General features: G+C 38.7%; 2 protein-coding genes across 7 annotated transcripts in view; one reads left to right on the plus strand and one right to left on the minus strand.

The window, feature by feature from the left end:
- The first annotated feature begins 342 nt into the window (after positions 1 to 342).
- UBA5 (ubiquitin like modifier activating enzyme 5) lies at positions 343 to 15,417 on the plus strand. 5 transcript variants are annotated; one of them, XM_039522916.1, is made up of 13 exons: positions 343 to 431; positions 1,093 to 1,471; positions 3,971 to 4,016; positions 4,112 to 4,201; positions 7,625 to 7,734; positions 8,207 to 8,293; positions 9,070 to 9,154; positions 10,121 to 10,225; positions 10,446 to 10,573; positions 12,494 to 12,629; positions 13,384 to 13,459; positions 14,247 to 14,353; positions 15,181 to 15,417. In XM_039522916.1, the coding sequence occupies exons 2-13, from the start codon at positions 1,326 to 1,328 to the stop codon at positions 15,265 to 15,267; spliced, it is 1,203 nt and encodes a 400-aa protein (XP_039378850.1). In that variant the 5' UTR covers positions 343 to 431; positions 1,093 to 1,325; the 3' UTR covers positions 15,268 to 15,417. The 5 variants fall into 5 exon arrangements, with proteins under 5 accessions (XP_039378850.1, XP_039378849.1, XP_039378852.1 ...); XM_039522915.1 differs by lacking the exon at positions 343 to 431 and adding an exon at positions 457 to 633; XM_039522918.1 differs by lacking the exon at positions 343 to 431 and adding an exon at positions 3,410 to 3,419 and having other exon boundaries at positions 1,351 to 1,471.
- Positions 13,506 to 26,183, minus strand: part of NPHP3 (nephrocystin 3) — a 45,953-nt gene continuing 33,275 nt past the window's right edge. For both annotated transcript variants that reach the window (XM_039522909.1, XM_039522910.1), the window contains 4 exons: positions 23,748 to 23,988; positions 20,497 to 20,622; positions 19,520 to 19,635; positions 13,506 to 18,948 (listed from right to left, as the gene is read on the minus strand). In XM_039522909.1, the coding sequence (XP_039378843.1) occupies positions 18,768 to 18,948; positions 19,520 to 19,635; positions 20,497 to 20,622; positions 23,748 to 23,988 (664 nt within the window). In that variant the 3' untranslated portion in view covers positions 13,506 to 18,767. The remainder of the gene's footprint in view (positions 18,949 to 19,519; positions 19,636 to 20,496; positions 20,623 to 23,747; positions 23,989 to 26,183) is intronic.

Genomic DNA, 26,183 nt, shown 5'->3' on the forward strand with positions numbered 1-26,183 from the left:
AGGGGCCTGGGCAGCTCTGCAGTGCGAGGGAGTAGGTCGGCAAGCGGAAGTGAGAGCAAAACTAGCTCCTTCACCACTTCTCAGAGATGCCAGGAGTGTGGCAGACAGGCAGACACAAGGTGCTGGCACCTATGTGTATGTCACAGCCACATTTGCAAGTTTTCCGACCAACTGTAGAGCTGATTTGGGGGGGGGCGGGGAGAGAGGTGATGATTTAATATAAAATGTGAACATTTCGGTCTTTGTGTTTGTTTTCATTGAGGTTTAGAAGATTCCAACCCTAGCTCTGGCCAGAGCATTTCACGTGCAATCACATTGTGACATGCGAATGACAACCTGGTTGCAATGTATCACAGACAAGGTGACTTTTAACTCACAGCTTCATCACAGCAATCATGTTGTGATGTTTAACCTACAACCATGTCACAACAGTGAGTGAAAACCATGTTGAAACATCAGCTTTTAAGCCTGCTGTGTGATGTTTAAATGAAAATGATGTTCTGACATTATCCAGATTTTTTATCACAAATCTTGCTATATTTGGGGTTTTCCTTAAACTTCCAAATTCCGGAGTCAAGTGGTTGCATAAGAATTGTGGCCTTCACTTAAAAATGGAAGTTTCTAGTCCTCATGGTTGGTCTGAAAGCATTGAAAATTTGAACCTTAAAGTCTCAAAAACCAGAAGACAAATATAAAGAACCCAAAATGTATTCTTTTGTAAAATCTCTTTATTTTTCAGCTAAATACCTGATTTTTAGGGGTGTGACTCAAGATTTTTTGAATGCTTAGGGTTGGTAATGCGGGATATTTTGAATCAAAACATGCCACAGATGGACTATAAATGTTTATAATAACTGTGTATTCCCCACAAGGTGTCTATCTTCTAAGTAAAAAGCAGTGTCTGTGCCTCCTGTACAATGCAGTGCATATATCGTCTATAATACCGTGAATGGCCTTATGTATGTCTCCTGTACAGAGCGATGTATCTCTGTTCCTCTAACGCAGTGTCTCTACACATGGTTATTCCCAGATGCAAAGTTTTGGGCTCTGACTTCACCGGGGCACTCACTAGCATTTATTTTCTATTTACAGATCGTTATTATTATGATAATCCGTCGTGCACACACCACAGACAGCAGTAGACTCGCCACCCCCACCCCATTGCCTCCTGCAGCTCGGGCTCTTTGGTGCCCGGAACTCTCCGCGCGGGCTGGGTTGCAGCGGGGAGGACCCTGCTCGTGGGGCTCCCGGCCGGAAGCCTCCCGGGAGTGGGGACGTGTCTCTGCGCTGCCGGGCCGAGCGTGTGGCCGTCGCGAGCCGCTGCCATGGACTCGGCCAGTCTGGTGGAGGAGCTGCAGCTCCGCGTGCGGGAGCTGGAGGAGGCGCTGGCCAGGGAGCGGGGCGGCGGGCAGGGCCAGCGGGCTCGCATCGAGAGGATGAGCCCGGAGGTGACCGACTCCAACCCCTACAGGTGACGGCGGGGGGCTGCCCTAGGGGAGGGGGGCACCTGCCCTATGGGGAGGGGCAGCCCTGTGGGCGTGGGAGGAAGGGACAGGAAAGCCACGGGGAGTGGTGGGAAGGAGCCCTGCCATCTGGGGACAGTGGGGGCGAGCCTGGCACGTAGGGGTTTGGGGTAGCAGGGAGGGGTGCTGCCATAAGGGGTGTTGTTATGAAAGAGAAGGAAGAGAGCAGGAGTCAGCACCTGTTTTATTGAGACTTGAGAGAGCTGCCATGTGGGGGCTGTTGTATAGGGGATTTGTGGGGACAGGGAGGCTCCCTATACTGTATGGGGAGGGGAAGGTCTGACCCCGACCCCTGTTTAGGAGATGCTATTTATTAAGCAAATTAAGACATCTGCCCCAGTTTCATTCACTGAGAAGTGGTGTGATGTGCCACCCCACTTCATCTACCTACCTGTCTCTTGGTGATGAATTATAACACTATTTTGTATTTTCTGTCTTTAAGAGTGGAGTATTTTACTATGAGTTATTTACAGAGAAGTTACTCATAAGGAAATAGTATACAATATTTGGGAAGAAATGAAGTTGGGACCCCTGTCCCCCCCCCCCTAATTTACTTTTGCACATTGGGTCATTTAGAGGCTGATTATCATAGGTGCTGAGGATTTTCAGTGCCTAACTTGTGGATTTCACCACTTCTGATAATCAGTCCCATAACCTTTCTGTGCCTCAGTTGCCCTGGGATTAAATAATAATGTATAGGTTTAAAATAGTCCTTCTTTAGGAACACTTCAAATTGTAATACTTTGCACTTATACAGCAATAAAATAATAATAGAGTAGATACAGTACTTTTTGTAAAGCACTCTTATCCTCTATAAAAAGTGCATATTCGTGCAAAGTATTACTATTTAAAATGTTTCCATAGCAGAATTGTGTTTAATCCTTTCCCTTCTAGTTGTCCTCAGAACCTGAAAATAGCTCAGTACCTCCAAATTTCTCTCATAGTCCAGTATTGGAGTTAAAAGGTTGTTCTCCCTGAAAGATGTTGTTGTTTTGTTTTGTTTTTAAGGTAGTTATCAGGGCATTAGCCTGGCATTGGGAAAGCAGTGATTGCAGGCACATTAGTCCTCAAAATAATCTCCCTCCTGATCCTGCAAACAATAATACTGTGAATAGTCTCATTTGTTTCAGTGGGACTATTCACACTAATAAAGTAAAGCATGTAAGTGCTTGCAGCATCGGGGCCTTAGTGTTCTATGCATAGATATGGGTTTCCATTCTCACTTCATACATGTCCACTTAGCAGTTTTAAGTGTAATGAGCACAGTGGTCTTCGGTTTATTCGTTAGAAACCCAGTATGCAGAAGAGTTAAAGTCATGTTCTTCTGAAGCTAGCAGGAAATGTTTGGTTTTTTCCAAGCTGCTGTTTACAGAATGTGATGGTGATGCTAGTAGGTTGGTTGCATGATATAGTGACATGGGGGCTTTCATTCTGAAGTGTGCCTAATACTTCAACTTTCTGAAATGCATAAACTTTAGAAATAGAATTGGAAAACAAATAAAATAAAAGGAAAATAATATAAATTAAGGGTCTCAGATTATTCTTGATAACAGCTAGCTACAAGTGGAAAATTTAATTATTGTAATCTGCTTTAGAGACTACTTAATATTAGATTTCAGGGAAGAGATTATAGTATCTGGTGAGAAATACGACATTTTATGTTAGTGTTGATTTCAAAGCCATTAACTCATTTTCTTTGCTTTTGAATTTATCAACATTATTATGTTTATTTTCAAATAATTTACCATTTTACTTTAGTTTTAGTCTTCTAGTCTTTAGTACATCTTTAATTGTTTGCCTAAACTTTATTTTTTTAAAAAGTGTTATCTTAGAGGAGTACTATCATAAATATGGCTATATTCATATTCTGAATCTTTTTCTTTTAGATACCTGGGGGTAGGTCCATACTTACCTGCTGGGTCGACGCGGAGAGTTCGACTTCTCGGAGTTTGAACTATCGCATCTAATCTAGACGCGATAGTTCGAACTCCGAACGCGCTCCCGTCGACTCCGGAACTCCACCACCGCGAACGGCGGTGGTGGAGTCGACGGGGGAGCCGCGGACTTCGATCCCGCGGCGTCTGGACAGGTAGGAAATTCGAACTAAGGTAGTTCGACTTCAGCTATGCTATTTGCGTAGCTGAAGTCGCGTACCTTAGTTCGACACCACGCCCCCCCAGTAATGTAGACCAGGCCTTAGTGAAGTAGTGTAAATCTAAATATTTCAGAAATAAAATTATAGATGCTAATCCCTCCTCTTTTGTGTCCCTTCTCTGTAGTCAAGAATTCCACAGCATTTACTGTGTAACTGTTAATTCTGTTTTGAGCTCCTCTGGGGCTTGTTCTTTGTCACAACTATTTGAGCAACAGTAAAAAGTTGAATTTTGAGAGAGCTTTCCTTGACTATGTTGGATGGTTTTTTTATTTATTTATTTTGTTTTTCCTAGCCGCCTGATGGCATTAAAACGAATGGGAATTGTGAAAGATTATGAGGTATGATTATATTTGTTTTAGAAAATTGTTTTTTACTTCCTCTCATGCAGGCTACTTTGTAACATACTAATCTGTATTTATTTTTCTTGTTACAGAAAATCCGTACCTTTACGGTAGCAGTAGTAGGTGTTGGTGGAGTTGGCAGTGTGACTGCTGAAATGTTGACAAGATGTGGCATTGGTAAGGTAATATACATTTTCTTCATGTACCAGTAAACAGATGAACTAGTCCTGTATATAATAGGTACTGGCAAGATGGATTTCTTGTTTGAGTCTGCACCGATGTTCGTCATCTGAAGCAAACAAAAGAGTAATACTGACAAAAACATTGAAAGTGATGAGTCTTCTGAGGTAACTTGTTCTCTGTTCAAGTAGGCTAGCCTTACCTAGGGCCTAGTCCTGTATGTTGCAAATCACCCTCAGCAGGGTGCTGCACACTCTGTTGGATCAGGTTTCTTCTGTATTGCTTTTAGTTCAGCCATAGAAGGCAGTGGAGGGGGAAAAGCTGTTAATAAAGATTGCGGGGGGTGGGGGTGCATAATGCAGAGAAGGAAGATTGAGCACTTCTGTTTCTCAGAAAAACAAGAACAAGGGGACATTAAGTTAAATTGAGAGGCAATGAATTTAAAACAAATAAGTGGACACATTTTTTTACACAATGCACATAGAACTCATTGTCACAAGACAATATAGAGGCCAAGAACTTAGCAGCAGGAAAAATTAGATTTATATGGGTAACGAGAACATCCAGAGTTAATATAGTACAGGGTTTTTTAAGTGTAGGAAGGGATCTAAACATTCATGCTTCAGGGCAAAAGCTAACCTCTATCTCTTCGGGGTTAGAAAGAAACCTTATGAGGAGTTTATATCATAACTCATCCTAATAAGCAGGTTATATTATTTACATAAAATAGCTAAAGACATAAAGGGTAACAAGAAAACATTCTACAAATACATTAGAAGGAAGAGCAAGGACGAGGCAGGCCTGTTATTCAACGAGGGGGAAAAAACAGTAACAGAAAATGTGCAAATGGCCAAAGTGCTAAATGACTTTTTTGTTTCGGTGTTCACAAAAAAGCTTAGTTGCGATTAGACGTCTAATGTAGTAAATGCCAGTGAAAATGAGGTAGGATCAGAGATTAAAATGGGGAAAGAACAAGTTAAAAATTACCTAATCGAGTTAGATGTCTTCAAATCACCTTTGCCTGATAAAATACATCCTAGAATACTCAAGAGTCAATTGAGGGGATATCTGAACCCTTAGTGATGATCTCTGAAAAGTCACGGAAGACAGGAGAGATTCCAGAGGACTGGAAAAGGGCAAATAGAGTACCAGTCTATAAAAAGGGGAAATAAGGAGAACCCAGGGAATTACAGGACAGTCAGCTTAACTTCAGTACCCAGAAAGATAATGGAGCAAATAATTAAGCAATCAGTTTGCAAACACCTAGATGATGATAAGCTGATAAGTAACAGGCAGCATGGATTTGTCAAGAACAAAACATGTAACACCAACCTAATAGCTTGCTTTGACAGGCTAACAAGCCTTGTGGATCAGGGGAAGTGGTAGATGTGGTATATCTTGACTTTAGTAGTAAGGCCTTTAATACTGTATCGCATGACCTTCTCATAAACAAACTAGGGAAATACAGCCTAGATGGAGCTACTGTAAGATGGGTTCATAACTGGTTGGAAAACCGTTCCCAGAGAGTAGTTAGTTATCAGTTGTTCACAGTCAAGCTGGAAGGGCATATTGAGTGGGGTCCCACAGGGATTACTTCTGGGTCTGGTTCTGTTCAGTATCGTCATCAGTGATTTAGATACAGTAATGGCCGAGAGAATACACTTATAAAGTTTGTGCACAATACCAAGCTGGGAGGGGTTTCAAGTGATTTGGAGGATAGGATTAAACATCAAAATGATCTGGACAAACTGGAGAAATGGTCTGAAGTAAATAGGATGAAATTCAGTAAGGACACATGCAAAGTACTCCACTTAGGAAGGAACAATCAGTTGCACACATTCAAAATGGGAAACAAGTGCTTAGCAGTCACAAGCTAAATATGAGTCAACAGTGTAACACTGTTGCAAAAAAAAAAAAAGTAAACATAATTCTGGGATATATTAGGAGTCTTGTAAGCAACATGAGAAGTAATTCTTCCGCTCTACTCCGCACTGATTAGGCCTTAACTGGAGTATTTTGCCCAATTCTTGGCGCCACATTTCAGGAAAGATGTGGATAACTTGGAGAAAGTCCAGAGAAGAGCAACAAAAATGATTAAAGATCTAGAAAACATGAACTATGACAGAAGATGGAAAAACATTGGGTTTGTTGAGTTTGGAGAAGAGAAGACTGAAAGGGGTCATGATAACAGTTTTCAAGTACATAAAAGGTTCTTACAAAGAGGAGGGAGAAAAATTGTTCTCCTTAGCCTCTGAGGATAGGACAAGTAGGAATGGACTTAAATTGCAGCAAGGGCGGTTAGGTTGGACATTAAGAAAAAACTTCCTAACTGTCAGGGTGGTTAAGCACTGGAATAAATTGCCTAGGGAGGTTGTGGAATCTATCATTGGAGATTTTTAAGAGCAAGTTAGACAAACACATGCTAGGGATGCTCTAGATCAGTGGTTCTCAACCAGGGGTCTGGAGGGCTATGAGCAGGTTTCAGGGGGTCTGCCAAGCAGGACCAGTGTTAGACACACTAGGGCTCAGGGCAGAAAGTCTAAGTCCTGCCACACAGGGGTGAAGCTTGGGACCCTGAACCCTGCCACTCGGGGGTGAAGCTGAAGCATAAGCAACTCAGCTTTGCGGGGTGCCCTGTGATGTGGGGCCCCCAGCAACTGCCCTGCTTGCTACTCCTTAACACCAGCCCTGGCTTTTATATGCAGAAAAACAATTATTGTGGCATAGGTGGGCCGTGGAGTTTTTATAGCATGTTGTGGTGGCCTCAGAAGAAAAAAAAAAGGTTAAGAACTCCTCATCTAAATAATACTTAGTCCTGCCATGAGTGCAGGGGACTAGACTAGATGACCTCTCAAGGTCCCTTTCAGTCTTATGATTCTATGATTTCTTCTGAAGCAGCTGGTAATGGCCTCTGTCTAAGACAGGATACTTGACTCTTTGGTCTACTGACCTGATACAAATTGACATATCAGATGTTCTTCTGTATTAGATAGTCATTGAAAATGAGTAATTGTTATCTACACGCTAGATTTGCAACTCAAAAATACAATCAGAAATTAGCTTGAAATAATCAAATGTAGGAATGTCAAAAGAACAGTCACTAAAGTTAGTGTCTATTGATGTGGATAATCTGCTGAATGTTCTGCTTGTTTTAGATAAATGTGTTCTGTTAACCATCGTTCTGGTGACTTGAGCTAAACAGTTTGGTGTTCTCAGGTCTTAGTGACCAGTAGTTTAGGGCCCGGTCCTGCAGTCTATACACCTCAATAATGGTTTGCACTTGAGTAGACTCAGTAAAATAGATGGAACTGCTCAGATGTATTTCTAGGATCAGGGCCTGTCACAGTTTGCTGTTTATAATACCAACATGGTGTTCATCAGCAGAGATTGAAAATTCATATATATTATTATAATCTTCATTGTAGCTGCTACTGTTTGATTATGACAAGGTGGAGTTGGCGAACATGAACAGGCTCTTCTTCCAACCTCATCAAGCTGGACTAAGTAAAGTGCAGGCAGCGGAGCATACTTTGAGGTATATAGTGGGTATCAGATATGTTTACCATGGGATGCTATTTCAAACTTAGGTATTTCACTCTACAAAAAAACCCCATAACAAAGTTGCATGTTCATATGGAGTCTCAGGACTGAGCTGCACTAGAATTTTTGCTGGTATAATCTAGGGTAGATGTAGGATTTTTTATTTATTTGTTAATGACATTTTTACACTGGAAAAGCCTTAGTGCAGATGCAGTTAGACCAGCAAAAAGTGATTTTTGCCAGTAAAGCTTTTCATTCAGAGAACTGGCATAAGCACATTTTTGCCAGTAGTGGCTGCGTCTATGCTAGAAGGGTTTGCCAGAATAGCTATAGTAGCTAATCTTTTATAAGCTAAAGTGTGTTTCTAAAAATTCCTGCAGTGCTTGTGACTTGGATGAGTGAGGGAGTTCTTTGAGGTTGCTACTGCATTCATTGTCACTGTTGACTGATTTTATTTTCTTTATAAGGAATATTAATCCTGATGTTCAGTTTGAAGTACATAACTACAATATCACAACAGTGGATAACTTCCAACATTTCATGGACAGAATAAGGTAAAATGTTTTGAGAAAAGCACACAACTTCTTTTGATGTTTGTTGGTAAATAAAGTCTAAAATACTCTATTGGCTTCATAATTTTTGTAAATGTTAGGCCTCCAACTGGAAAACAATCACATTTTATGTAAAATATATGTATATAAAGACACTTTTGTTTCCTAGCCCTGTTATCCAAGTAGATCTTGGTAAATAGCATTTACTTTTGTCTCACTTTAAATTAAATTTGTTCCTTGTTTATATTAGTGTATTGTTAGCTTTCCAGCCAAATTGAAGATTCCATGTGTTGTCATTAAAAAGACATCACATTGCACAATCCTTTCTTTTGAGTAGCTTGACTCTCATTTCCAATGTAATTAATATCTCACTAATTAGTTCTGAAATGACTGCAGATATGTTATGCAAAGAGAAACCATTAGGGGAAATAAAAATTTATACTACACTTCTTAAAATTTGTAAGAGGTGCAAATTATACCCAGTGATATTTCCTTTAGTCTGAAATATCCTCTTATCTGAATCTCTTATGATTCCTCAGATGACCCCATTTTTAAGGACTGCCTTTTTACTTAGTTCTATGGATGTCCCTGCACATTTTGGATAAACAGGGTTTTATTGAATTGTTTGAGACTGTGAGTGTTAAATAGGATCCAGACTATTTTGTTAGATAGGAATATATTTCCCATCAATTTATGTAATGAAAAGAATGAAATGTCTTGACTACAATTTTAATGTGTTTTGCAAACCATCCTCATGTAAACTGTGGTATTTACTTTAGTTATGGTGGGTTAGAAGAAGGGAAACCTGTTGATCTTGTACTGAGCTGCGTGGACAACTTTGAAGCTCGTATGGCAATTAACACTGTAAGTGCAGCATCTGAGGCCTACGCATATTCTTGTGGGTTTGCTAATACATTCTTCCATTATTATTATTTACAGAAGTTATGTGCACCATAAAGAAGGCAAAACCTTATTAAGGAGTCTGTTAATATATGTGAAAATAAGGAAATGTGGGGAGGAAATGAGCTTTTTATTCAGTTCTTAGAGCATAAAGAGTAGACATAAAACAGATTAGATGTGATAGTAAGTAATGGTTAGTAAAGGAAAAGTGTATTTTTGTTGTTAAATTTTATTTGTATTGAGTCATCTTGTAAACCCTGTCTAAATTCACTAATGACTTTCTTTGTATAACTATCCTATGGAAAAATTGATAAGAATTGTTCTATTTTGATGTACATTATTAAGGCAGTATACAGTTTTTACTGTGCGGTTTTCCTTCACAGTTGTAACAAATGCAGTGTATTTTCCAAAACACACATTTTTGTTGCCATCCACCTGCTAGCTTGATCAGCATGTGTATATATGACACATATAATTGTATAAATATAATAAATCCATGCTTGCGTGTGCATGTGTGTAAAATAAATATAATTAAAGGGAGAAAACAGTAAAGAAATTGAATAGAAAATCCTAATAAACCATATTAGACTCCTGGGCCCTGATCTGGCAACTGTGAGTTGGAGCCCTGTACATGCGCAGAGCCCAATTGATTTTTATGGCACTCCAGACAAGTGCAGAGATCTGCTGTCCTGAATCCAATACCCATATTTGGCCTTTGATTTTTATTATTGTCAGAGTAACTAAAAAAAGGCACAGAAATAGTTTATAGTCGTACCTCTTTTAATCTGACAGTTCTTTTGTCTTCTGGCTTTAAGGGGTAAAAGTCACGGATTCATCAGTGTAATTCATCAGTGATTTCTAATAACCTTTTGCAACAAACTTCTACAGTGTTAATTTATTGTAACTCTTCTGTATGTTTGTGATTTCAAGGCCTGCAATGAGCTTGGACAAACATGGATGGAATCTGGAGTGAGTGAAAATGCAGTCTCAGGACATATACAACTTATCATACCTGGTGAATCTGCTTGTTTTGCGGTATGCAGTCCTTGGCGAAGGGGTCCTTTTCTGAAATCTAGGATTCACTGTATTTCTAGTTTGTGCTTTTTAAAACAGGATATGTGGTGTGAAACTGGTATTTCAAGGCTATATAGCCACAGCTTGTTTTAGTTCAGAGTAATTCTGGTTATTGCCTTTGTGTGGTCTGAGGTTTTTATTCATTTTTTTTTTAATGAAATTTCTTTTTTTCTCCTCCCAGTGTGCTCCCCCACTTGTGGTTGCTGCTAATATTGATGAAAAAACCTTAAAGCGAGAGGGAGTTTGTGCAGCCAGCCTTCCTACCACTATGGGAGTAGTTGCAGGGATTCTTGTACAAAATGTTCTGAAGTAAGTTATTTGAATGAACTTCTGTGACTAAACTTACAGTATCTTGTTATAAAGAATACAACAGGCTTCTTTCTGATCATTAGAGCTTCACGTCTTCAGGACTTTATAAGCTTATGAGATTGGTGATCTTTCTTTCCCAGTGACAGATCTGCCTCTCTTTCATACACACTCATGTACAAAGGCATTTGCTTAAAGGAGTTGATACCGAGATATGTGATAGGAGGGTATATCTACACTGCAAAACAAAACTCTATGGCAGCTAGTCTCAGAGCCTGGGTCAACTGATTCAGGTGCTGCGGGGCTAAAAATAGCATCGTAGATATTCCCGCTTGGCTGGAATCCATACTCTGAAACCTGGTGGGGGGGAGGGGCTCAGAGCCCATGCTCCAGCCTAAGCAGAAAAAATCTACATTACTATTTTTTAGCTCTTTAGTGTGAGCCTGAGTTAGCTGACTCAGGCTCTGAGACTTGCTGCCACAGGTTTGTTTTTTCCCTTAGTGTAGACGTATCCTGAGTCACTGAACTTTTTGTTTTGGAGCTACAATTTTCTACAGATTGTTTCAAGTGCTCTTTCATGATACTTGTTTTTTTTATTCATCTTGAATTACGAAGTCTTGAAGAATGTCAACGTGGCAGAATAACTTCTTGGTTTCCTTTGCACAAAGCATGGGAAGAGAGTTAGTCCTGCATAGTTTCTGTTCAGTGATGCAAAACAGCTATAAATATTTTTACTGTATAGTAAAATTTTCTACCAGTAATATCACAAACTCCAGCTGTTCAAAGAACTATGTCCATGAGAAAATTTGAACAATACTTTGTGCATAAATTTGTTTCCCTTTCCTTATTTTTAAGTCTGGAAAATAGGATTTTTGTCTCTTGAGTTCGTGTGCTAAAATCCTATTTTAGACAAACTTATTCTGGGGATAATTGTCCAGATGCTGTTAGCTGCAGATGCCGAATTAAAACAATCCAGATCTTGTGAAGTAAAACAGAGGGTTGTTTTGCCTTGAGCTACAGAGGTGTTACATTGACTTTAGTGTATGTTGTGTGAGTTTACATAGAGGCAGAATTTGGCTCTCTAGTAATAAATATAAGAAATTAACTGTTTTTAGTGTGTGATTTCCAAGAGGTTAGTCTGGCCTAATTTTGTAGGAGAATTAAGCCAATGTTAATTGCTTTTGAAAATTCCACCCTGACTGAATGGTATTGGACACAAGTAGGGTGGAGGGGAAGGTTGCACCATGAGACATTCTAAATGAGGGATCGGCAGCCTTTGGCATGCAGCCCATCAGGGAAATCCACTGGCAGGCTGGAACGGTTTGTTTACCTGCAGTGTCCGCTGGCCGCGGTTCACCATTCCAGGCCAATGGGGGCTGTGGGAAGTGGCGCAGACCAAGGGATGTGCTGGCCACTTCTTCCCGCAGCCCCCATTGTCCTGGAACGGCAAACCCCGATCAGTGGGAGTTGCCATCGGCCAAACCTGCCGGCACTGCAGGTAAACAAACCATCTCGGCCCACCAGCGGTTTTCCCTGACGGGCCGCGTGCCAAAGGTTGCCGATCCCTGTTCTAAACTTACCATTTCCTGGGTTTGTAGTCAAGTATCAAATTTCATCTGTGATCCATCTCTCATATTTATATCTATACAAACATAGGGCCAAAATCTCATGGAGTATAATTCAGGCTAGCTCCATTATCTGATAAAGCTATGCTGATTTACACCAAGTGAGGATCTACTACATAGTTTCTGAAGTTGGTATAGGTAATTTAAAACCAAATGCCAGTAATTTAGGGTAACAATACAGTATCACGACTGAGGGGTACAAAATATAACATCTGGAAAAAGCATTAGGCAACTCACTCTGGATCTGCGAACAAGAAAATACTTTCATTTCACTGCAGTTCTCATTCTGTTTTTCCAGGTTTTTATTAAATTTTGGTACTGTGAGTTACTATCTTGGTTACAATGCGATGCAGGATTTCTTTCCAACTATGGCCATGAAACCAAACCCACAGTGCAGTGACAAAAATTGCAGGAAACAGCAGGAAGAATACAAGGTAAAAATCCATCTGTTAAATCATGCTGAAGGTCTGTGGTAAATAAAGCAGATCATTCTGAACTGAAGCAGTGTTGACAGGCTGTTTCTTGATTGTTGCACAAACTTTAATGGTAGATTATTTGAAATATTTTCAGAAGTATTTGTAGGTCATCTTAAAGTAAAAGGTAAGCAAAGTGACTTATGAAAATTATCGCTTTGCCCAGAAAAAAACAAAACAACCTAATAAAATATTTGTCGCTTAGGCCTCAATCCTGCAACCTCTTACGTATGCTTAACAGTGTGTAAAGATGACATTTAATGGATTTCTTTAAAAAATTATGCGTTGCTTTTTGATCAATAAAGAAGATTTGAACTGTTTTTTATATTGTATTAAAAATATCAAGAGTGTCACCTTTGCTCTTCTCTGCTTTTGCTCTAAGATTTGTTGAAGGTTTAACGATTATGTATATTGTAGGCTCTCTTAGCCTCTTAATTAAAGAGTGTGAGTGTTGAATATTAAAAATCTTATTTTCCCCAAAATTTTCATTAGTCATTGATGTTGAATTGGGGGAAGAAATCCTTTCAGGCCTTCTTTATACATAGTAAAGGAGCATGCCCTTTTTTAATCCTTTGCAGGTCACCCTTAAATGTTTCCTAAAAGGCCACAAACAAACTCACATAAATATTTAGACTGTATTAACTCTCCTCAGTCTTGCAACAAAAATAACCACAAATTCATGTTTGTGTTTTGTTTTTTCAAGTTGTCTCTTCAGGAAAAAAAGGCTGCACAACCAAAACAAGTAGTAGTTGAACAGGAAGAAGAAATAGTGCATGAAGACAATGACTGGGGTAAGTAATCATCTCAAACTCGAACAGACACCGCCAACAAATCAAAGAATTTAACTAATCTTTATTAGTTAAATTACTCACAAATCTTTATTAGTTAAATTTATTCACTTCTAATAAATCTGATAATTAAACTAAACCAGTTTCACGTTTTGGTTCTCATACATTGAACATTTAATCTCAACACTACAGAAGTATGTTTAAATAAAATGAAAATATTTTAAACTTCTTTAATCTTGTGAAAATATTCATTAGATTTTACAAGAACTTTTATACAAAACTCAAGTTTGGGTCTAAGTTTATCTGCATGTCCCTTTAAATAGCTTGTCAACGAATATTAATTATAATCAGGTTTCTGTAACATAAGGGGTTTTATTTATATAAATTCCCTGTAAGGGCATTAAAAACTGAGAAAATGCTGGGCTGAAACTGTCAGCACACTTGTCAAAAAAAAAATTAAATTCATATACTCTAGAAATAGTTACTCTCTGAATATTGTATTTTTAATAAAATGAAAATATAAGTTTACTATCAGGGAAAAAAAAGTCCCTACGATGAAGGAGTTAGACTATAAAAGAGTACCCATAGGGGAGTTGAAAGGCCCATCCCTGGAGCTATTTAAAATATGTTGTAGGAATCTGACTTAAAAGGTCTCTTACTGGATGTACTGTTAAAGTACTTTTTTATTTTAATAAACTCTGGTTGCTGCAGTTTTCATCTAATGGCAATAACTTTGATCCTCTGATTACAGTTTTTTATTTAAATAATTAGTTGACATTTTGACACTTAGGTATTGAGCTGGTATCGGAGGTTTCAGAAGAGGAACTGAAGGCTGCTTCTGGTCCACTTCCTGATCTTCCAAAGGGAATTACAGTAGCATATACCATACCAAACAAGGTAATGTTAAATCACCCTTTTTATAGATTTATTTAATGACAGTATTAGAAGGTTCTATATTATGTGAAACTAGTCATAGAGGAAAACGCTGTAAAGCAGTTGTCTGCTGTATCCTTTGGAATGTACTAAAAAGCATTCAGTTATTACATAAACTGATGAAAATACATGATAGTTATCAACTTATTACCATTTGTCCATAGTAAAACCCCATCTGTAGCAATTCTAGTAAAATAATTGCACGCCTGTACATTCAATCTGAGTATATCTTACAATCAAATTATTATTGCTTGAGTCTGTACAATAAAATTATTTTAAACAATTTATTAGCTTGAAGCTGCTGAGGGCAACAGGAATTAATGAATTTCAGTTTCTCTATTTGTATTGAGGTTTAAGCACACTGAGGAATTCCCCAATTGTTTAGACAGGCAAAACCATTTTTACAAATTTATAGAATCATAGAATGTCAGGGTTGGAAGAGACCTCAGGAGGTCATCTAGTCCAATCCCCAACTACAAATTACTTTTATCCTTTAAAAGAAAGATGCAGTCAAATTACCATAAAACTGAAGCTCAGTCTCTGGGAAATCTGACTTCCATATTTATGCATCAAAAACTCATTTTCTTAAATCCTAATCAGAATGGTGTTAACCAGTGGATTTTGGGTCACACACATAAAACTGTAAATGGCTATGGAATAGCTTATGTTGTAATGTTTGGGCCTGATCTTGCAAGAACTCTGTATTCTGAACTCCTTGGGTCTGTTATATCCTGTTTTATTCAGAGCAAAGAAACTAAATATTTCCCCTCCCCCCCCCCTTTTGCTAATAGGAAGAGAATGTTGTAGCTGAAGAAACAACAGTGGCAGAGTCTGAGGAAAGCCTAGAAGAACTCATGGCCAAGATGAAGAACATGTAGGCAAACGTAATATTGAATTTAACATTTGGGATCTTGCACTAGAGCTTAATCAAGAAATATCACAAGAAATAAGGTCCTGTAAGAAATTCCTTTCTTAAAACTTGAACTTTTGGTAAAACAGAACTATAAAAACTTGGAAATGGCATCTCATAACTGTATTCTGCTGTCTGTCTATATACTGCTTTAAAATACAAAGTTTTACTACTGTAAGTTTTCATTTCTCATCATGCTAGGGTCCAAATCTCTAGGGGAAAATTAAAGATAATAGACAAACTGACACAAAAAAGGTAAGCATCGCACATGATATGGAATGATATTCCACATGTTGGCAATATGGGGGAAATTAAAGATGGAGTAACCTTATCTGAATAGAGTGGTTCAGGGGATTGATAATGGAGTCTTTAACATGTACATTACCGCTTCAAATGTAAACCAGATTTGTGGTAGCTGTAAGCATCCAGCTGGCTATTGTTCAATGGGCTATGTTGTCTACGTTTGTAGTGTGGCTGTACCTGTGTTGTGGGTAAATGGAAGGCTTCAATCTTTTCATAGGCCATAAATTTCACTAGAAAAAATTTAAAGGGTTGAGTGATTTGTCAGTTTGTGTCACATCCCTATTTTTTCATAAACAAGTATTTATGTATGTATTGCTTTGTGTTTGATAGTGGTGTGAGTATGCAGTTGTAAGGCACAAGTGTTTTGGTATGAATTCTTTGTTACTGGGTCAATGACTGAGTTGACCAAAACAGCTCCTAGCATGTCATCACTGCAGCTGATGAGAATTTTTACTATGTAAACACATGGCAATGACTTATCATTGAAAAAAATTAACTGCACAGGAAACTTCAGTCTTCTCAAAAACACCTAAAAACCATTCTTTGTTTACTTTTAAAAGCTAGTTATTTAGCTCAGGGGTTCTCAAACTGGGGGTTGGGACCCCTCAGGGAGTCACAAAGTTATTACATGGGGGGGTTGCAAGCTGTCAGCCTCCACCCCAAACCCTGCTTTGCCTCCAGCATTTATAATGGTGTTAAATATATTTAAGTGGTTTTAATTTGTAAGGGGGGGGTCCACACTCAGAGGCTTGCTGTGTGAAAGGGGTCACCAGTACAAGAGTTTGAGAACCCCTGATTTAGCTACTACTTTACTTGGCTGACAGCTTTATAAAAAGGCAACTATTTACAATTTTATCCTATGTACAGTTTTACAAAAATAGTAATTAATACATATATACAATTATTAGAGAGATGATGTTAGTGTATGCAAAATAGTTCTTGACTGACTATAGTTAGCAAAGCAACTTTTACACTTGCCCATTCCAAATTATAAAGTGAGGTGGTGGAGTTAAGACCTAACTTTGCAGATGATTGTGTACCAGTGCTTAAAACTATTTTTTTAAAAAAAGAGCCCTGTGGCTGATGTTTTTCACCTTTGCAATTAAAGCATATTGGAATTTATAAGTCTAAAAAGAACTATGGTATTTCTCTGACTGAGAAATCTAGTGAAAACGTCTGATTTTTTTTTTGTAACTCAGTGAACAAATACACTTCAATGCTGTACATTTTTACTAACTTTGTTCATTTATGTGGTAAGCTACAATATACTATCAACTTAAATTTTTAACAGTGAATCTTAATAATGAGACCATGATATGGGTCTGTACCATTAAATCTCTGCTGATACACTGGAAGACACTATCAGTTTTGATGTGGAGTTCTACTGTGTTCATTAAGTTACATAGAATTTGGCTTATATCAAATATACAAACGCTTCAATTTCATGTACGAATAGGACTTGGTAGGATATGTTTTCTACAGAAGGAGAATCAAGAGAGCTATTACACTTGTTTCGGACACCATTACAAAGAAGTCAAACATCCGTCTGTTTGTAATTTAGAAGATTACAATTTTTGTCCAGATAAAAACAGCTTTTCCTATGCTGCAAGAACCTCATATTGTTTGTGTAGTCTGTTAGAAATTTCTTCTTCAACTAAGTTTTAGTGCTCAATGTCAGTTTTGATTTTGTACATTTTTAATTGCAGCACTATAAAACTAATCGTTCCCAAGTTACATTCTTATTTAAATATTTCTTTTTCTATTCAGAAAAAATGCTGAAGGAAGGGGAGGGTGCGGAATTGACTTAATTGCTCACCGTAAAAGGGGGGGAAAGGAGAAGATAAATAGTATCCCTTTGAGATAAACAGCCTCGGCACTTTAACACTAGCTGAATAAATGGATTAGTTCATGAATGAAGTTTCCTCATAGATCTGACACTGAACTCTAAAGTATGAAAAGGAGCGTTATTTTTAAATTAGTGGATTTATTAAATTTATTCTATTGTTTGTAAACAAACAGACTTAATTGATCATTGTAACTAACTGGGAGAAATACTCCATTGTAAGTTTAATACAAATCAGTTTACTGCTATTCACTGATGCTATTCTGTTCTTTCTTCTGGTTAATACAAGTATGCTTGTATACTGGAGTTTAATGAGCAGTTTCTCTCTATTAAAATTGAGAGGTGTGCGCCAGTCCCCAATTAATTCATAATATTTTTCTCTCAGGTTACTCATTGAAAAAGCATATTCCTACTAAAAATAAGTGGATATAACTGACACCAATTAAAAAGCTTTAGCTAAAGAGGACAAAAATATCAGTCAGCTTTTCTACGTCATCAGTTCATGACAAGCTGGGGTGTAAAACTACAATGCATTAGCATGCTGAACACTCAGAGGCCGTGTGGACTTGCACTATAGAACTTTTAGTGCATGGTAGCACTTCAATCTATTTCAAACAGAGTTTAAATCAAAGCACACAATAGAAATTTGTGTGTGGTATCAGGGTCCCAATGGCCAGTTAGTGTAAAGGCTGGTGGGCTGTAGATTTACACCCAGGCTTGCCATGCACAAACTGACCACATAGACAAGCCCCCTCTCAACAACCATGATCTAAAAACTCAAAAGCATGTCTTACTAAAAACCCTTTTCCTTCTTTTGGTGGAAACACAATATATGGGTCTCAAAAGTACTGTGTCCCTGAACAACAAACTGTTCCTGAAAAGACGGAAAGATACAAACACCATAACAGTGTGGACACTGAAGGAACTGACGTGGAATAACAACTAGTAGCTGTTTTATTGATTATACCCTGCAGCTCACAGATCCTCTACTAAAAAGAGGTATAGAGAAAAAACAAAACTGATGTTTTCTGGCATTACAGCTACCGTCTGAACAAGTAACTAACAGAACACACTGAGCAGTCTTTCATTAAATGCCTGTGTGTAACACAGAAGTAACTCTGTACCACATGGTCCACAAAAAAACTGGCATGAACGGAAATATTTTAAACTAAAATGTAAAACTTTGTTCATATTTTCATTAATCACAAACACTTTGTCTCCTAAAAATCATTTTTTTTAATCTCTGAAGCGTGCTCAGATTTATTTTAAGTACTTAACCATCAAGCATTCCTCACTAGCATTTGTTTTTGTGCCAGTTTGCATCACCTTTGTCCATGGTCTAGAAAAACATTTGGAGATAATGTACTTCTTAAACTGAAAGTGTCTCCACTTGACGAGGGCCGGGAAGCTGCTTTTCCTCCGATCAACAAAGTCTCTGATTCTTTGATTTCCATGGCTCTCTTGTACAGCTCGGCAGCCTTCTCGAAATCTCCTCCTTCATAGCTTTGGGAGGGAAACCAAAATTTAACCAAACCCGTCCCACCAACTCACTCCTGTACTGAAATCTGCAAAAATCTTTGTTAAGGCCGAGTTAAGATTGCCTGGTGTTAGCTTGTGCCCTTCCAGGACATTGAGTTCAGCTAAAATTTCTGAAAACAAGGAAATACAAAGGTAAGGTAAGGGACCATACAATCTTCACTCTGCCCTAATGGAGCTGGCACTAGCCACGAGGAATTATCAGCATGCATTCCAGCTGCATTCACTGCGTTAAGTGTAACTATTGCATAGTGGAGGAATAAATTGGAAGAGTTGTGATTGTGATAGGACAAGACTTGGATCCAAGCCCCTCCACGTTGTCAAAGGAAAGAGGTGCATATGTACCTCAAGGTTCTAGTCTGCATCATTTCAGACTGTCACCCTACTATAATTAACGCAGTTACCAACACTGTTTACATTTTAGCCCCCAACTTGCCTAATAAAGCATTTTCTATTGATATAATTATTCACATTTGTTAATTTTTTAATGGAAGCAGTTCCCTATATTAGGTGATGGGAGAAAAATATCTGTCCTTACCTCAACACAGCTAAGTTTTTTAGTGTTTCTCCCACACGAGGATGCATATGACCAAAACTGTCTTCATAAATCTTTAATGCACATTCATACAGAGGTAAGGCTTCAATGTGCTTTTTCTTTTTGGGTGGGAGAAGGAAAACAAGATGAAAACCAGTTGTTTAAATAGGTATTACACATACTATTTGGTTTCTACAAACTGTATAGGCACATCCTAGACTTAAGTTTCTTTGCTAAACCAAAACAGTATTTTGTTTTTAAAAGAACTGCTGTTTACATAAGAGTGAGACACAAAGCAACCTAAAAGATTTGGACACCCAGTTCCCATTAATTTTATGATAATTGGGGTCAGAGTTCCTTAGGTGGGTTCAAAAGTCTCATCCTAAATGAATAGGTTATAAACTACCAAACACATTCCTGGGTTTTAGTGAATGAGCTGTAACCTCTTATTGAAAGTCAGGTTTACAGATCCCAAGCAACATAACAGAACAATATATGATATATGAAGTAGAAGTGTTTACTGTTATTGATACTAAGGAAACAAATGGATGGTAAGATCTTGGTAAATGTTTCTTTCTCTCTGACCTATATTAGGTATGGAGTAGAAAGTCTAGAACTGCAGTCTTATCAGAGCTTAAAAGACTAGACAAGACTACACTTGATCAGTGTGCATGAAGGAGTGCCAGAATTTCAGGAGGTAATGCTCCCTCAGTCAGTACTAAACCAGTGCTTTAGATGTTGTTTTAAACCAAAGGCAGAGATTTATATGATTTATTAAAAATCCCATGGTCTTTTTTTACAAGATTAAAGGGATTAACTTAACCTTTCACCCCGGCTAAATTCTAATCAGTAAAATCACATTATGTTCTTTCAGATTGTAAAAATGTACATGAGATTGAATTCCCTGAGGGTGTCCTTTTTATATGCTGTTAAATTTCAGATATATAATTGCTGAAATATATAAGACAGGAAAAACCTACCATCTGACAATAAAGAACAGCCAGGTTTACCAAGGCAGTAGCTACGCTAGGGTGCTTTGGACCAAATGATTTTTGTCGAATTTCAACGGCCAACTCATACAGAGGCACTGCCCTGTCAAGCTTTCCCTAGAAAACAAACCAATGTTAAAACCAGACATGTGGTTATAGCAGGCCTATATGCATATATAATTTTTCTGTGAATAAAGAGCTTAAGAAAAGTTGTAATTGCTTTCAGGACAAGAAAGGTCACTTAAACCTTGCAGGATTGGACCCTTAATGAATATCTACAATAAACCATTCCTGTTGATCATTATTAATGGTCCGAGTGCCTTCAACTCCCATTTAAGTCCTTCCAGGTACTATCTCTAGCTTTGATTATTTCTCAAGCATGTTCCTTCCACTAGTATCTACAAGAGAGAGTGTTTAAAAGGTTTGTTTCATTCTTGTCCATCAAAAAATTTTCTCCATCCCCTGCAGCTGTATTCCCCACCCTTACTACACATGGCAGAGGCGAGTTGATTTTCAGCAAATAGTTCTAGTGGACCTTAATTTTACAGATGTCGGAAGGGAAACTTACCAGCAAATTTTGTTCCACTCCAGATTTGTATCTGCTCCCTTCCTTGTATCTGCTTCATTGGATGTACTGACTTAGTGATATTTTTTTTTTTTATTATTTTCTTTTAACTTGGGGCATGTATTTGGGATTCTATTTCTGGAATATGGATGTTTGACATTTAGCATGAAATGGAAATTCAGGAACATGTCTAAGGTAGTTCTGGATGTGTAAAGTCTGCAGTTTTCTCTTTCTTCACACACACCAGCTATGATTTTATATCAAGAGGTAACTGTCTACAGTCAAGTATCTAATTATTCTTTATGTACCTCCAACTCTAGTCTCTTCCCTTCCACTAATTCATTTATGTTCATCCAAGCGCAGCAGTGGGTTTTTTTCGACAGACTCAACTGCAGCAGTCTGAAATGGGAAAAGCTCATGTGATCTCAAGCCATTTCAGAATGCTACTGGAGGTGTTAGCAGTAAAAGCACTAGTGCAAAAGCACAGGAACAGTCTGGCCAAGAAATAAGTTTACAGGATTCTTCCTGTAGTAAAATGAGGCCCTGAAACATAAACTCTTGTGTCAGAGGCCCACTCTGAGGCCTGAAGCCTGAACCAAAGTACTTCCAGGCATTGCTAAGCAAAAGCTGGGCTGTGAGCCAGAAGCAGGCCTCACTCACAGAAGTTGGTGAGAAGAGGGTTGCTAGAAGCAGGTGCATCTTAAAGACAGGGTCAAAAGGACAGCATGATAGATAGTTCTATCTGTTTGAAACAACATGATCAAAGGAGGAGACAGTACCCTAATGAGCCAATGGGCTGTACTTCAATACTCTGTCCTGTAACTGTATAAAAGGAGGTCCGGGAGTGCACATCTTTGTCTGGCCTCTGGGGCAGTGGAAAGTCCCCCCACTGACTGAGCCGGTCCATTGCTATGGGGTAAAAATTCGTAGTATGTCTTGTAGAGTCTACGGGAAACTATTACTGTGCTTCGTTTGACAATAAACCTGGTGTCATAAACAGATAGTTAAGGGTTAATGCCTCTTTTACCTGTAAAGGGTTAAGAAGTTCACCTAGCCTAGCTGACACCTGACCAGAGGAACCAATGGGGGAACAAGATGTTTCAAAAAGAAGGAGGGAAGTTTCCTTTGTTTAGTCAGTTTCAGCCGGAGTGAAAAAGATCAAGGAACCAGCCTCTTATCAGAGTAATAAGTTTTAGAAAGGAATAAATAGGTTTATGTTTCTTGTCTTGGTGCCATTAAGGGAATTATCAAATTGAGTATTCTTGTGTGTATTAAGATTTTTGCACAGGGGAACATCCTGTGTTTTCAATCTATTGTCTGTGAGATTAGTGGATATGCTGTCCCCCAGAGGTTTTTTTTTTTTTTTACCTTTCTTTTCTTTAATTAAAAGCCTTCTTTTAAGAACTTGATTGATTTTTTTCCCTGTTTTTTTTAGATCCAAGGGAATTGGATCTGGACTCACCAGGGAATTGGTGGAGGAGTCTCTCAAGGCTACCCAGGGAGGGGAAGGTTTTGGGAGGAAAGGGAGTGATCCAGGTACTCAGAAATTCTGGATGGTGGCAGCGAGACCAGATCTAAGCTGGTAATTAAGCTTAGAAGTGTCCATGCAGGTCCCCACATCGGTACCCTAAAGTTCAGAGTGGGGGTGAGACCTATGACACCTGGCCAGGTGCCTTCATACCTTACCAGAATCTGTGGTCTTTGGGGGTTCTCTCGGGGTCTGCTGTGTCAGCGATCTGCACAGACCCGGGGCAGCACACAGAGGGAACAGGCACATCGAACAAGAGCTGAGCACCACACCGGTAGCTACTGACAACACTTCCAATTTAGAAGAATGGCAAAATGCAAGAGTGCAGAAAGAAACACTCAGCTACCATCACTCTATTCTGAATTTGAACTCTTCGTGTAACAGTTGGAAACTTTAGGGTTCATGTTCTGCCTAGCTGCAAGGCTGAGGACAGATTACAATATTCCTATAGACAGGGATTCCCCTTCATATAGTGCCAGTCAATTGACAGTTAATATTTATAAGGTATTTTGAAAATATACATGATTATACTATTATCATCACAGAGTGTTCTACACCAGAGTGATTGCTTATTTTTCACTGAACTGAACTGAAGTAGAAATGGCTCAAGATACCCACACAGAGAGCTGCTGCCAGTTCTATTATAAATACTTAGATGGCTGACAGGGTTCATATGTAAAAATTAGGAGAAATTATTCTCAGGTGCCAAAAATATGGTGTCTGCATCTGGGTTGATGGGAACAAATGCTTGCAAAGGATGCTGCATACAGTATGCAGAGGAACTCAAAATAGGAACGTGGACAAGAGATTCCCTGGCAACAGCCATAATTCTGTCTTCTGAGTTGTTTCCTTTATGGTAAATATACTGGCTGAATATATTTGCCTGAATGAAGTTAAAGGAAAAGCTTGTAGGTGCCCAATACACTGAAGACATTATTAAAGTACGGCTTTTCTTTAGGAAAATGTCCCACAGAGCTCCTAGGGGGCACAAAAACAGAGACAACTTTAATTTATCTACTTAAATTTTTTTTGTGCATTTTTGGAGGATGCTGATATCCAAACTCTTTTTGATACTTTGCCTCTTTTGGGATGGAAAGAGCAAGACATTATTATTTTTAAATGATGTATAAAACACACAGACACACTTACCAGCTTTTTGTAGAGTACTGCAAGGTGTTTCACAGTGTAAGCCAGTGAGGGATGATCAGGGGCTAGTGCTCGCCTCCTAATTTCTAAAGCTCTTTCATACAGTTCCTCAGCCTTATCGTAGTGTTTCTTTTCATTGTACAAAGCTGCCAGATTGTTCAAAGACTGTGCACAGTCTGAGTGGTCTGGTCCCAGGACCCTCTCCCTCATTTCTAGGGAGCGCTTCAGAAAAAGTTCAGCTGTCCTACAACCAAATTCACACAACAATATTCCAAAGATTAAATGTGTGCATTCCATGAAAGCTACTTTTGTACCTGCAGAAGTGCCATTGTATTGTAATAGACATTTCAGCTGCCTCTAGTGAAACAAATACAGCGGAGCAACTCAATTAAACAGGCTTAGTGAGTAACTGTATATCCAAACACAAAAGACAGACAATAGGTAACAGTACACTGTCTAACTGAAAGAATGTAATTATAGAGTTAACCAGAGCACCAAATGCAATCTCAGAACACTAATACCAGTTTCCCAAAAGCTAGCACTTTAGGTCAGTTGGGTCAAATTTTTTTCTTATATTACATTATCTTGTGAGTATTCCTTTTTTGAGTCTGATCTGCACCCTTTTTTATACAAGTAACCCTTACTCATGCGAGTAATCCCACTGGCTTCAATGTAACTCCTCCCAGGAGTAAACATTCATGAAACAAGTAGCAGGATCAGGTAAAACTATTCTGGAACTATGTCAAAATTCAGAAAGTAGCAGTTAGAATTCCCTTTGCAAACAATTGTAAAGACTGTAAAAGAAATAGGTTTATAAACAAGAGGCTCAGCTGCTATAATTTACACATTAAGATCTATCCTAAGGCTTTCTCTGAAGTAATTGTTCAAGTGTCTATCCTATCAAATGGTTATGTATTTTATTACATTTACTATTTTCCCTCTGTGACAAAAAGAAAGTGATTCCCCATAGAATCCCTGCATGCAATATCCATTACAGCTAGGTAGTTTGTCATCCTGACACACACACATTCTATGTCACCCTATTCTTGAGACAGGTCAGTTTAGTAAATTGGAAATATCTGTTTCACATTAGATGGAGAGAAGGACTAATATATACACAAAAGATGGGTTCAAGCCTGGAGTCACCTTGTGGGAGCCAAAGGAGTGCTCCCTACATAACGGCTACAGGCTTACATTTATCAGTTGATACAAACAAATTTGCTTCTATCACTGATTCTCTTCAGCTGCATCAAACTATCAAAAAGGCCCCTTTAATGGTTGATTCAGAACTACAGCACAGTACTCTGTTTCAAAACACAATAACAAACCCTTCATCTTTACTAGAAGACAGTGTGCCATTTTCCTCACCAATTAAATTGGGAGGGAAAGAGCTATAGGAAAAAGGGAGCATCTGAAAAAATTGCGGCCGAACTGACAGACTGTGGAGTATACAATGATCTCACATGGCAGATTTTACAGCTATCAGTCATTTATCGTCAGTGACTTTGGCCTGACTGCATGACAGGTAAAACAAGAAATAACATACATGCATCAACTGTTACAAGTCAATTCTCATTACTAGGATTTTGCACTAACTAGTGGCTATACATGTAAACACTCTAAACCACAACATATTTTAACTTCTTTATTCTGCCACTAAGATCCTCACATTCAGATACCGAAAAAAAAAAAATCTAAAAGGTCTTAAAGACTTTAGGGGAAATTCTGTGTTGCACTTCTAAGAGGCACAGCAAAAAAAGGTGGCTTTAAAGCATTCTCCCATTTCAGGGCTGCTTCAGGTATCTGAGAGAATCTCAATGCAACTTACACAGCTTGGGGAGGGGGCTACGTTAAAGAACATCTGCAGGTTTCCCTGTGGGCTGAGCTTGCAGGGCTGTGGCCCTGACACATCACAGCCTCTGAACTGAACTTAGGAGACAGTTTCTGCCTTTCTTGTGCTAGGGGAATTCTCTCCTGGCCAGTTATGGTGCCTCTTTACGCTGCTCTGGCCCTTTTGCACATCATAAAGGAACCAGAGTAGAGACAAGGATCTCACCTATAATATATATGTACAATTCATTACTTTCCTTGTAGGACTGGTATTTTGAATGCTATAAAAGAAAAAAAAACCTTGCTGTTAGAATTTTATAAAAGAGTCTGATGTAATAGAGAACCATGGTAGAGAGGACATAAACTATCCCTGTAGCTGGGTGCTGGTGCAAAGGCACCTAATTAGACCCTGCTCAGCCAGCCCCAATCAGGGGAAATAGATTGAGGCTGATGAGAAGCCTGGTGCCAGGCCTTTAGAATTGGCTGCACCTGCAGGCCTGAGGATTCAAGGGCTATAAAGGCTGGCTGGCAGCCAGAAGAAGGTCAGTCTCCAGGCTGAGGGGCAGACTCTGTTTAGGAGAGGAGATTATCAGGCCTGCAAGCTCTGTA

The sequence above is a fragment of the Mauremys reevesii genome, linkage group 2, assembly GCF_016161935.1.
Source record: "Mauremys reevesii isolate NIE-2019 linkage group 2, ASM1616193v1, whole genome shotgun sequence".
In the NCBI taxonomy this organism is placed as follows: Eukaryota; Metazoa; Chordata; order Testudines; family Geoemydidae; genus Mauremys; species Mauremys reevesii.